Below are 13,972 nucleotides of genomic sequence, written 5' to 3'. Positions count from 1 at the left end.
AATCTGTCTTTTTTCCTCTAAAAGATGTAGTGCCACATATTTATGTTGCTATTTTATCTCTAAAATAGCACCATGTATTTATGTTGCTGTATAACTAAATAGCAAAATCCCTTCTGTTCTGAATGTAGTATTTGTTTAAACGTTTTTGTGCTTCCCTACAAATATAGAGTGAAATACAGGCAACCAAAGTTTCTGTTTAAATAGGTTTTTGTTTTAGATTTTTCCACCTCAAATGTTTTCTCTACCTAAAATAGAAATACCTATAATGCAAAAAACTGGAATGTGTAATACAAATGAAAAAGTCTTAGGCTTATAAGTACAACATGATCAAATTATTGGTAAAGCTTACAAACTTATTCACCACAAAAAGCCATCATTATGAAAACATACATTTTCCAGAGTTATGGCCTCCCTTGAGTTGTATTGATTTCCTCAAAGGTTGTTTAATAGGGAAAGAAATCATTCTTGTGGCAGAGGAGTCTGAGCTCCAGGGCACTGGGAGGGATGTCCCAAGTGCAGCTCACCCTTGGTTTTTAAGGCTGCCTTTGCTACACAGGGGGAAATCTCTCAGTCCATTCCCTAGGAATCCCATGGGGTTCTTAGGGAATGGACTGTGTGTCAGGATGGTGATCCTCCAAACCAGCTTTAATCAGGGAGACCAGGTATTGCAAAGACTGCTCAAGCACCAGGGCGACCCAGTGCTTTATCCAAAGGAATAAGAAAATAAATTTAACTAGTGGTGGAATCACAGAATCATTTATTCAGATTGGAAAAGCCCTCCCAGGCCATGGAGTCCCAGCTGTGTCCAATGCCCACCTTGTCCCCAGCCCAGAGCTCTGAGTGCCACCTCCAGGTGACACCTGCAGGGCTGGGCACTTCAACCCCCCTGGGGCAGTTCCTGAGCCCCCTTTCCATGGGGAAATTCCTGCTGTGCCCACCCTGAGCCTGCCCTGGCCCAGCTCAGGCCGTTCCCTCTGCTCCTGTCCCTGTTCCTGGCAGCACAGCCCGACCCCCCGGCTGTCCCCTCCTGGCAGGAGCTGTGCAGAGCCACAAGGTCCCCCCTGAGCCTCCTTTGCTCCAGGCTGAGCCCCTTCCCAGCTCCCTCAGCCTCTCCTGGGGCTCCAGCCCCTTCCCAGCCCCGTTCCCTTCCCTGGCCACGCTGCAGCCCCTCCATTCCCTGTGAGGGGCCCAGAGGTGACCCAGCACTGGAGCTGTGGCCTCAGCAGGGCCAGCACAGGGCCAGCACTGCCCTGCTCCTGCTGCCACCCCACGGCTGGCACAGCCCAGGGGCCATCGGCCTCTTGGGCACACTGCTGGCTCAGAAAGTCAAAATAAAGCTACATAAAGTCAAAAGGCTTTATTGTGTACAGAATTTGTAGTTGCTGTTGAGTATTTCTCCATCCAGGTCACACTGAGACTTACTGTTGTTATTAATTCAGAAGCATGACACTATTTATTTTTTAAATAGTGGTCATGAACAAATATGTTACTTATCTTCACATTCCAAATAACAGCACAGGTGACTGTTACCTGCGGAGGTTGTGGGGTCCCCATAAGGGTCTCCAAAAGTGTCCCAGGCCAGGTTGGATGGGGCTTGGAGCACCCTGGGATAGTGGAAGGTGTCCCTGCCCATGGCAGGGGTGGGACTGGATGACCTTCAAGATCCCTTCCAACCCAAACCATTCCACAATTCTGTGGTTTTATGACTACATAAAGGTTAACAAAATAATCACTTTCTGGCTTGAAATCGGTAAATAATGTTGAATTATTGTTAAATTGTTAAATAATGACCGTGGGCTCCACATCCACACAGCCAGGGGTTAGGGATAATTTTGATTTCTGACATGTGGGGTAACTTTAGAGGTGGTCATTGGAAGCCCCACCACTGCTGGTGCCAGGGCCTGGATCAGCTGGGTGGGCTGAGCCACCTCAGCTCAGACACCAGAAAATCCAAGACGAGCAAAAAATGATGGAATTCCAGGCACGAGGTTTATGCTTTACAAGCCTGGTGAGAAATCACTCTGGGCTCCACTACCTCACGTTGAATCGAGACATCACAGCCCAGAAATCTTTTCCAAAGCGGCCTTATGATTTCAACTCTTGTGTCTGCCTGCTTTGTTGTTTTGTTTACTCGACCTGCGTGGTGCTTCATGCCTCCTGGGAGTTATGTCCAGAAGCCTCCTACCTCCACCCTGGGTGGTACAGATGATCCAAACGGGACATCCCGGGAGCCCAGAGGATGACTCCAGCAAGCAGTCACACCCGGCACACTGAGCTCATCCAAACCTCTTCAAACCACGACCTTTTTGGTGCTGATGCCTGAGTTTGGATGTGCTTGTGTGCTGGATGACTGCATCCTGCCGTGGTGCACAGAAAATCAGCCTTAATTCAGAGGTTTGAGGAGGTTCGAGGGCCAGAGAGGGAGAAAAGGTTCATGCAGTAAATCAGGAATTGCAGTGGATTGTTGAAAAGTTGTTGCTGAGCAGCCTAAAATTTGTCCCCAAACAGCCCCTGGCCAATCCTAAAAGCACCACAGCAGCTGAGCCACCAGCTTTGGTGCCACCTCTGTCAAGCACCCATGGAACATAAAGCAGGGAGAACATTGTTAGGAGATACTTTTTTAGGAAATTTGAGATTGTTAGGAGATTTTTAGATGTCCAAATTGAAATTGCAAAAAGTTGCCCGCCTGATACACACCAGGGAAGATCTGAGCACATCCCAAAGCTTTCTCTTTGCGCTCTGAGGGAGGTGCTGACTTTCATGGGGCTAGAGACACTCTAAATAATACTAGAGACACACAAATAATACTATTTGTTGTATTTTCAAGCAAAATCAGAACCTTTAGCAATGCTTGTAAGCAGGGACTTTTTTTTTTTTTGAATTATAATACTACTGCATTATTTTTGGCAAAACACATTAATGTGGATTATTGAAAATTAGTATCTCTCATCTGATTATGTGGTTGATTGAAATTCCCCTTCTTAAGGTGTTTTGTAAAAGAGGGATTTCTAATACAGATCATGGTTTTGATGATTAAAATTTATGAGCTCCCTCAGAGCCTCTTGGATGTGTGTAAAATGCATTCTTTTTTTATCCTCATGTATTTTGATAGATGGAAAGAGACTTTTTCATGCTTCATGACCAAACTTATTATTTGTGTGTCAAATTTACCCTATTTTTTTTTTCCCCAATGTAGTTTCAAGACAATGTGAGATGGCAACAGATGAGCATCTGAGTTATCCCCAATAAATAAGCACTGAGAAGGAAACCTTATGGCAGATTTTACCATAACTTGATTGGTTTCCCTGCAGGTTTGCAGGTTTGAAATAAGGGTACTTAGTGTGGGATTTTTGTTTGGTTTGTTCTTTTTTGTTTTTTGTTTTTATTTTTTTAGTAAAACTGTTGTATTTAAAAAGATTTTAGAAAAGGGTGATGTCAGGAAAAGAATAGACTTTGCAAGTAGAAAACTCAGTGGTAATACAGCCTAGAAGGGTGAAATGTAAACTTCCTTACTGAGCTGAATACAATTTATAAATTTTCTATAGCTAGAACTAAACTTCTTGCTGGAGTTGTTTTAAAATGTGTCTTCATAAACACTTCCCATGGAGATATTCTTTGTAAAAATAAACATTAATAACCAGCTGACAGAGAATTTGTGGAACTTTGGTCTCAACTGCCTCTTGGCCCCAGGGGATTACGGTACAGTAAACTCAAATTTATATAAAGAATTAAATATACAGCAGGGCAGGACAAAGGGAAGAGGGAATGCCTTTCACTGTTTTCCTAAAATTAATGTAGTGTCGTATTCCTGTTGCTTTCACTGCAGCAGATGCATGGACTGTAATTACCAGTGTTTAATATCTCTGAGTGATCTAAATAAATCGATTTCTCATGGAGAATGCCAGGATCTGTGCACACGGGGTAACTTCAGAGTAGGTAGGAATAGTGTTTCCTCAACTGCCTGTCAGGAATGACTTAATCCTGCTTTGCAGATATTGCCTCTGCATCCCTGGGATGTGTTAATTTCCATACCCATTCATTTAGAAGGCTCTGCTGAGACTGTCAAAGAGCTGCTAATTATCATCAGCCACGGTGATCCCTGGGGAATTATGCTGGGATTGAGAAACCGGGGAATTGCTGGAGTTACAGTCGGGGATTAAAGTGATGAGTTCTTCTCCCTCTCTGCTTTTTCCTTTCCTTGGAAGCTTGCAGGACAGCTCTCACAGGCAGTCCTGGTGCTCTCCAGGTGCCTCTCAGCCCATTTTGTCTAATACTGGTGCTGATTTTAGGTTAAATCAGCAGCTTCATTAAGGAGCAGAACGTGGAAGTGCATTGATTAATTCCATGGAGCAGCACATGCTGCCTGGAGTTAGGCAGAATTCAGCCAGGGAGTCCTGCTCTGCTAACAGGAGGGCTCTGGGAGGAATTTAGGGGAGCTACAGTAGTGTTAATATCTGAAAATCTGAACAAGTTCTCCTAAGTCTGATGAAAAAGCTGAATTTTCATTCAGAAGATCAATAAAAATTGTCAGAATTCTGTGCTGCTGTTGATGAAATCTCCAGGACAGGAGATAATTTCGAATGAAGGCTTTTCTTCGGGGTAAATTCCTGTGTCATTTAAAAATATTTCCTGTTCTATAAAACCCCCCCTTTTTTTTTCTTTTTTTTTTTTTTAAATACCTACCAGTTCATTATTTTGATCAAACTAAATAATTTCATTTAGTGGTGCAGGCTGAAAATGTGAGTGTTCTCTGAATCTGTTTAATCATTTGTTATATCTTGACTATGTAACGGCCAGGTGAGAAGTAATGTCTGTGACTGAGTTTCCTGTAGGTAAAATCAGATGAATTGCAGCTTTTTTTCCTTGCTTGTGGTCCATCATTCATTATCTGGGCATCAGAGCTGTGTATTCTGTCTGTGTGAAGTTAGGTCATTGTAGATAAACACATTCCTCAAGTTTGGAAAACTTCTGCCTGCTTTTTGCTTGCTTTGGTCCCTCTTTATATTTTTTATGGCAAAACTAAGGTTTTGGTGCTGATTTTAGCCCTTTATTGCTGTACTGAGAGGATCTGGATCCTGTTTTCTCAGTGACACTGTCATAATTAGGCAAGTCAAAGCTGTAGGATTTTTCATGAGAGGTGATGGTGTACACAAATGAAGATGCACAGAGATGTTGTTTTATTCACACTGAAAGGTGGATATGACAGATTGGAAGGTATTTCTTTTTAAACAACTGTATATAAAAATAAAGAAATGCAAAAGTGTATTGTAGAATCTGACAGGACTGCCTGCCTACAACTAGGCTGCAGAAGTTAATTTCTGTAGTTTCAGAGATCCTTATGATGTACTTCCAAATATCTTATGAGTCCTGACAATTTTCTTTATTAAAGACATCTTCTGTTTCCAGGTCCCCAGCATTGTTGGGCTGCATTGATTTAATTTCATCCTGGCTCTTCCCAACAATGACAACTATTTTTAGTTTTCAGTTGTTTTCTAGAGTACCCTCTTGGAAAACTCCATCAACCCACCAAATAATACCACTTTTCAAAATTATAAAAAAAAAAACAAACCCAAGGAACAAAAAAAACCCCTCCAACCAGCAGGAGTTTTTTATTTAAAGCCTCTTATCTCCTGGACACAAACATTCTTCTAGTACTTGAACCATGATCCCCTTCTTGCTCTCTTATCAATCTTATTTCTTTCAGTTAGTCACCTGTAGAAAGTATGTTTTCTATTGGGAATATTTTCTTTTCATAATCAATGTTTGGTGTAGGAGGTTTAATTACTGTTTTACATCCAGCAGTACTGTTGTCTGTGTTTAAATTGCTACCATTCCTCTCAAAGGTATAACAATCATTCACATTGAATTACATAACATAAAAGTAAGAAATTTAATTTCACAAGGAGTCAAGGAACTTCCCTTCCTTAAAACGTTGCTTAAATTTGGACAGAAAATATTTTCAGGATGAAAAGATAGGCTTGTGCCTAAGACTGTCTCTCATTTTTCCAAAAGATTTTTACATTGAGCAATGAATAATATTTTGCTGAAGCTTTCTTTGGCTTTTAGTCAAGTGCTATAAATGAATTCATTAGTGGGAATTATTTTTGGGTAGCAGTAGTTGGTGTGTGTTTAAAGTCCAGTGGTGATGCACAGTACTGTGAGAGTCAAGTGTATTCCATTTTTTCTTCAGCAATTCTGAGAGTTTTAGCTTAGAGGAAAGAAACAAACGCAACAAAAATCCCCAAGCCTGTGGTGATCAACCCTCACCCATGAGCCAGTCTGCTGCTGTTTGTGAGCTTGAATTCTGGCCTGCTTGAATTCAATATCTTTAAGCATTTCTTTTGGTAAAAGAAAATAAATAAAATAAATATAATACTATATATTGCTATAATAAAATATAATAAAATAAAATAATTTAAAATAAAGTGTTTTTTTTAGAAGCAGAAGAAAATAAAGTACTTCTAAAATTAATTTTAGACACAGAAGAATTCTGTATCTAAATAGCAAAAAACTGCTGAGCACAAGGGCTGTGTTCACCACTGCACGTTGCACAGGTGAAAACACAGAGACGTTTCTTTATTATGCTAGGAAAATTTAAATTTTGTATATGAGGTTCACCTCTGGATCTACTTTTTGGCTGAAAGAGAGGGTGTGGGAGGAGAACAGCAAAAAGGGAGGATAGGAGATATGATAGTAAATTTATTCCAGTTTGTTGGGTTCTTGACAGCTAACTGTTCTGTGTGTGTGCATTATGAAGAGGCCAACTTTGATGTTGAAATGTATAAAACAGTGTTTGTTCTAATGTTGGACACACTGCCCCAGACAGGTAAAGAGTAACTGTCATAAATATATTTTCAGCATTTAACACTGGAAAAGTATGCATATCTGGTTAAGGTTTAACATGGAGACTTAGGATGTCATTTAACCCTTCTCAGCAGTTATTGTAGGAATGTATCTTGTCTGTGCTGGACTTTGGAGCTTGTTAATTACCTGGGAAACACGTCAGCTAATACCTATTGTCACCCTGCAAATATCTGCAAGTCTGTGATGTGGTGTAGTGCATGCTGGTGAATATTTAATATTACTAAATGTTAAGCTTGTGCCTCACTGAGGGCAGAGGATCTAGGGAGCCTCTGATTAATTTATCAGTGTTCTTGGCCAGAAACAACATGTTTATTTGAGAAATGGTGAAAATGCCACTTGTGGGCTTTGTGTTACCTTCCTGCTTCATTTTCGGTGCACGAGGATAACAATTGTGAAAGGAGTGGGGAAAAAGGACTCGTTATTTACTTTCTGTGAAAAACGTTTGTGCTGAATATCAAATTATGGCATCTTTCATCCATGTGAGGATTAAAACACCCTAAAATGCACAGAAACGTAATAAACAGGGAAGTTACCCTAACAGCTTCAGCCTCAGTCACCACATTGTTATTGAATATATTCCAGCTGAAATTTGTGCTGTTCTGGATATTGTTGTCTTGAAAATTATAGGTAATTTACGATTTCATTTTGAAAGCAGGCATACCAAATGAAAATACACTGCAGGATGTTGATAGCTGGAATTGAAATGTCTGCATAACTTCTGAACGCATTAATAGTGGGCTTCTTGTTTTATGGAGGATTTTAGCTTAAGGAAGGATCTGTTTGTCTTGACATTTGAGTTTCGAGTAGGTAATTGTCAAAGTGGAGAGGGGTTTATTGTTTAGGCGTAGATAAAGCATACTTTATGAATTTACATGGTCATTTAAATAGGTAGATGAACATGGACAGGGCCTGCTTCACTCAGCTTCAGCAAAGGAGGCAGTGAAAGTCCTGACAGATTGTCCAGTTTAAGGTTGCTGGTCTTTCTGTCCACTGGTTACAAAGAGGTACAGAGGGAAGATTATCTTTCTGGTCTAAATTCAGTCTTTTTGTACTTGCCTTTACGTCACTAACTTCTCCTAGTTCTGAGGCCATTTTGGGACTATAGAGATTTTCATTAGAAAGACGCAGACAAGAAATATTTTAAGGGTTATCTTGAAACTCTTCAAATGTTGGATTTCTTTTGACCTTGGTTGTTTTTTTCCTCTTGACAGCTCCGGAACGAAGGGATTCCTCCCTGCTGGGCAGCCCAGACATCGTGGACCCTGCTCCCAGGAGAAAACGAAGGCAAAGGACAGCAAAACCTGCAGGGACAGGAGCTAAGGTGGCTGCTTACGAGGCAGAGCAGCCAGCCCAGGAAAAGTAAGCAGGTTTTAAATGTATTGGAATGTTTTTATGTTCACAGATCTCATCGGGGTCGTGGGACTCCAAACCCAGCTGGGCAGGGACAGTCTCTGGTTGAGGAGGTTCCACCCTGAGATTCTGCCTTTGGGATTCCAGTGCAAAGAAATCAGGTCTCAATTCCATCTTTAATAGATTTTTTTTCTGACCACGGAGTCTCCAGGCAGAAAAGAAAGTTCACTCTTAAAACACAAAAAGGATCAGGATTTGTAACACTTAAAAGTGTTTTTCTTACGTCCACTTCAACTTGTGGAAATACTTCCACATGATCTGGGAGCTTATAGCTATGCATAGGGTTGCCTCAGAGCTCTGATGGGATTGGTAGTATTTGCATCAAAAACCTATTTACTTTTTCTGGATGTATGGCAAATTACATTTGAAAATACATATTTTCAATTTTTATTTGTAATAGTCCATGGATTGCAAACTTTTTAAACAGCCCATGGACACAAGTAGATTGCAAAGACATTTCCCATGATTAGCAAAGATTTCTGTTTAAATCAGCAGGAGAACTATCTCATTTTGACGTAAAAATTGTGGTTTGACGCCAGCTAGGAATGTTTGAATTTACAGTCCTGTTTTATTGGGTTAAAAAATTGCATTTTTTTAGGATGGTGTAGAAATATGTCAGACCTTGCTCTTTTGTTTTTTTTACATCCCAGTCCATTGCAATAGAAAATGCCCTTTCCCCATTGTATTTGGTCCGTTTGATTTTGACAACCTGCCTGTGTTTGCCTGAAATTCAGGTTCATTTTTATTTATTTATTTTTTTAATTTATATTTAATACTGATTGTTGAAGGAAAACCTATGGAGGCAAAGTATTGCAAATATACAGAGTCCAATATATTGGACTGAGTAATTGTTTATGAATATCTGAGCCCTGTGTGTAGGGTAATAACTAAGAAGATAATGAAATTTTTGCTTTAATTCTTTGAAATAAGGCAAATTTTAGTAGAAACAGAGCAGTGTTAGGATTTTCATATGTGCAAAGAATTCCTACTCTGCTTACAGATTGAGTCAGGGCTGAATCTAAAGAGTGGCTCTTCTTATTGGCTACACATAATTAGTTATACTTTGATACTGGGCAAATGGGACATCCATTCTGTCAGTCTCTGTCTCCATTATTCTTTCTTGCCCTTCATGTGGCAGTGGAAATTCTTGGATTAGATAGGAAGATAGGAAATATCCCATTTACCTGAAACATTACAAAAGCTGAGATGAAATGATTTCCACTTTTGCTGGTTATTTTTCTCAACGTCATTGAAGTTTTTGAGCTTCACCTGAAGTCTTTTGCCAGCTGCTAATCAAGTTTTCAGTCAATTTGCTTGGCTAATAATTTTCAGTACTCCTCAGCCTGTCAAAAGTGCGGAGATGGAGAATTAGCACTGTGATCCACTTCACAAATATAGGTGTTCTTTTTGTGGAGTAATTTGTAATTACTCCAGTAATTTGTGCTGATGGAATGCCAGATCCTTGGTGCTGCAAAAGGCTTTATCTTAAGCTGACAGCACATTGGGGTCCTGCCCAAAATGTTTTCCAGTATTGTGTCACTGAGCAAAAAAAAAAAAAAAAAATAGAATTTATTTATCCAAGCAAAGCAGTGGCAGTGGGGGAAGTCAACTTGGAAATTCCTTCACTTCTGGAAGTGCTCCATCACAAACAGGGAGATGGGGAGCATGTTCTGGGATCAAGTGCCAGATTTGATCTGATTTCATGATCACGTCTGCAAATGCACCGAGTCCTCCCTCCTTCCTGGGCTCTCCTGCTCAGACCTGCAGCCAGGGCTGGCTCCTTAATGCAAACACAAATCTAAATGCTTCGAGGCCAAGTCACACAAACCCTTCTCCCACAGTTCTTGCTTTATCAAATAGAGCTTATTTAAGGTTATTTCCCATGTGGAATTTCTGGTGACATCAGCAGTGCTCTCCAGGAGAGGGAAAGGCTGCCACAAACCCAACCCCTCCAGCCTGACGCTGCCCTAAAGCTGCTGCATCCTGCGTGCCTTGGTGCAAGATCCAAAAAAAAAAAGACTTAAAAATATCTCTTTAGCAAAGGAAAGCACCCGAGGTTTTATTTGCCCTTTGCCTTTCAGATTGGTTTTTGAAAAAAACAGTGTTTTCCATTGTTATCACATAAAAGTTGTGTCTTAACCTTTAAGAAAAGTTATGTCTTAACTTTCATATACTTCTCATAAGACTTCACAGTAAGCTAAGGAAGTAGCATTTATCCTAAATTCAAGAACATCTACAGTAAAGACTAAGTCATCCGACCCTAAAGATTCTATTTCTGCAGATATTTCAGATTTATGATTTAAATTTAATATTTTAGATTTATGATTTTTAAGATTTATTTAGTTGAGGCTAGTTGTGTGGCAATTCTCTGCTCCTTGGAATGAAAATATGTTCTTGGATATGACCAAAAATATGCAGAAGAATGCAAATAAAAATCTGACACAGAAATTAGAGCAAAAGGAGCGCTGCCTTTCTCATGCTTTGTGTGTGGGTGCAGTGGCAGGAAAAGGAGATGAATTGTATTTATCCATATAGACATCTAGTATTACTGTGGCAATTTATTCAAGGGCTAAATCAACATTTTTAATGAAACTTGGCAATGTGCTTTGGATAATATTAAGCTTAGTCAAAATAGCCATGAGAGCAGCAAGGAACTGAGCTAGGATTTGTGGAACAAGGTCTCTAAATGAACTGTTTAATTATTTGCTGAAATAAAGATGTACTTTAGGATAAAGTAGAAATTTAGAATAATTAGTGGGTTAGCCAACTGCCAAGAATGAGGTTTATCCAGCTCTCTAGCAGGTTGTTTTTAAATCAGAGATATCCAGCGGAAGGAAATGCTTCTTTGGGCAGACAGATGTTACTTTCAGTTAATAACAGCTAACCTGTGGCTCTTAATTCACACATTTTAAAAATATGTAAAGACAAAAAGTAGATCTTACTTTTCAAAACACAATTGAGCCAGGAAGTAAAATAAAATTATTCTGATTCCAGCACACCGTGATGGTCTTGGTGCAGCTTTAACTGTAACTTAATATCTGGCAATTTCCTAAGGTGCAAGGCAGAGATAATATATAAGTCAAGTTAAGATGCAAATTCTGCTTTTCACAATTTGCATTTCGTAATTGGAGGAGAAAAAAAAAATTAATAAGGGCATTCCCAATCCGCAGTTAGAAGTTATGCTTATTGAGGCATTACCCAAATCTCTTTGGGGGCTGCATATGAATGGCACTATTAGCTGTGTGGAATATGCACTCAATATAGAGGCTTAGCTATATGGCCTGTCAGCCTGAATCCTGTAAATAACTGGATGTTTCTATAATATTTTCACTTAAAAAGTGCTGGAACCTCCTTGAGAGCAGATAGTACCTATTGAGGATGGCAAAATGTTTATTATAATTTTAAAAATGAGGCGTATGCATTGAACAAAATCTGCACTCAGAGTCTACTGTGTTACAGAGATGGAATCTCTGTAACTAAAATAAAAATAAACCAGAAAAAACCCCTTCCATTTCTAGTGCAACTTACATCTTTCCACTTTGATTTATCAAAATCAAGAGGTTTTTTTAATGAGTTAAGAGAAAGAAAACCTTTTTATTTCTTTCTTTCATTTTTTGCTAATAAAGGATCTTTTATGCTCCTCATTCACACATGTGTTTCCTAGGAGAAAGGCTTTGCTGGATAAGGCTCAAAATATCTATAAGTTATTCTGTAGATTTCAAAATATAATCCATTCCTGCTGCTCGAGGGTATTCATAATTTCTGTGCTATTTAATGCATGCCTGCTGTTGAGTGGATGTACAATTACAGAAGTGGTTTGGGGAAAGGCATCTTAAATACAAGAAAAACATTATTATGGATGCAAATATGCTGGATTCTCCTGAGAATAAGACTAGAAAAATAATTTTTGAAAAAGTTCTTACAGAGGAAGTGTTTCGTAATTCTGAGAAGTAAGTGTTAAGAGATACTCTTAATCCAGCTGACTGGGAAATAACATGTATTTTTTCTCGTCTTTTTTTTTTTTTTTTTTAATGAGGAATTCCCTATTTACACCAAGCACTGTGACTCTGACTTATTGGTTGTTCTGGGTGCCAAAAATTTCAGTTTCATAAGTCTAGTTCAGTGTATTTGATGTCACTATTAATGCCCTATTTTTTATTTTTTTTTCTTTAAATTGAAATTTGACTTTTGCTGGCTTGGTACCTCTTGCTTGAGTGATAAAATGGAGGAACTGTCAGAATCAGGCCTAAATTTAAATTGAAGGAAAGAGATACCTTACCTCACTGCGTTTGGCTTTGCTGAAATTTCAAGATGTAGGTCAATTTGATGGGACTTTTGCCACCAGTAATTAAATTATTTCCTTTTTTTACACATGAACCCTGCTTCTTCAGAGAGCTCTGAAAGGGTTCAACATATTTTTACGAGCTCTCAGAAACACCCAAGCAAACCAGAGAAACGTAGTCAGGTTTCTGAGAGTATGTTTGAAGGTCCCAGGAGTTGCCAGGGGGAGGCTTGTGCCACCTGCCTTGCCATGCCTTGCTCCATCAGAGGCCAAGCAGGGAATGTAATTTTTACTTTAAACACGATTGTTACGGTGCTCACTCTCGCTGTTTGTTCCTGACTTCAGGGCCTGATTAAACTTAGTCATGTGTGTAATTGTGGGTAGAATGAGCTGCTGCATGGTTTTTACTTGTTAATGATAAATGTGGATTTTTTTTTTTTTTTTGCCCAGTGTTCATGCTCTCCTCCCTTCAAAAGGTTTTTTTTTTTTTGGAGTCTTAGCAGGTATATGTAATTTATTTGGAAAGAAATCCTTTAGCATTGTATCCCAACACTGTAATAAGCTGGACTTGTCTTTTCTTTTGATAAACTTCCACCCCCTTAAAAGCACTTGGAGCTTGTGGTGAGCCCAGGGCTCCCTGGGGATCCTCTCTCTGCATTTGTTTTAATTCATTGCTTGCGGTTCACATTTTTGGAGCTCTAATGCAAAGTTTATTTAAAGTGTGGTCTGCCACCACCAGTGACTCAGGTAGGAGGAACCCCAGATCTGTCCTGGAATCTGGCATTCTCAGAGGGTGACAAACCAGACTTTGGGTTTTCTGTCTCACACAACTCTTTCTTCTCCTAAAAGTTCAACCAGGCAAAAATTGTCATTTTTCTGCTGAAAAGGACACCAGAACCTTCCAGAGGGAGTATGAAGTTCACACCACAGTTTTCCCTTTTTTAGTGAAAGATGTACTTAAGAGCTCATGATAACCTGTCACTTTTGTATTCTCCTAAGTGCATTTATTTAATACAATGGGAGAGAACTTCCCTGGTTTGGCAAACACTGTGATCACTGTGATCTTTCAGTCAGTCAGTGCAGTGAATGTGTACAGCAGAGAGAAGCTCATTCCTGCCATCATAAATTTATGGAAGGCAATATTTAGAAAGTTTTTGATGATTACTCGTTCAGGCTGAAATGTAAACAAGTTAAGAAATCTCTTAGAAGTGGATGGTTGGGTTGTATGAGCCTTTAATGTGAGTATTACACCAAAAAAATTTAAATAAGGAGTTAAGGCATCTTTGTGATTCATGCATGCTTAGCATTATCTCCTTTCTTTTCTTTTTCTTTCTCTTTTCTTTTTCTTTCTCTTTTCTTTTTCTTTCTCTTTTCTTTTTCTTTCTCTTTTCTTTTCTTCTTTTCTTTTCTTTTCTT

At 39.3% G+C, this 13,972-nt stretch overlaps 1 protein-coding gene across 6 annotated transcripts in view; it reads left to right on the top strand.

Annotated features, from left to right (window-relative positions):
• XRCC4 (X-ray repair cross complementing 4) overlaps window positions 1-13,972 on the top strand; it is a 146,544-nt gene that overhangs the window by 80,758 nt on the left and 51,814 nt on the right. For all 6 annotated transcript variants that reach the window (XM_038123671.1, XM_038123674.1, XM_038123675.1 and 3 more), the window contains one exon: window positions 8,076-8,223. In XM_038123671.1, coding sequence (XP_037979599.1) covers window positions 8,076-8,223 — 148 coding nt within the window. The remainder of the gene's footprint in view (window positions 1-8,075; window positions 8,224-13,972) is intronic.

Source organism: Motacilla alba, chromosome Z (assembly GCF_015832195.1).
Source record: "Motacilla alba alba isolate MOTALB_02 chromosome Z, Motacilla_alba_V1.0_pri, whole genome shotgun sequence".
Taxonomy (NCBI): Eukaryota; Metazoa; Chordata; class Aves; order Passeriformes; family Motacillidae; genus Motacilla; species Motacilla alba.
This window is presented reverse-complemented; position numbering and strand designations above follow the sequence as displayed.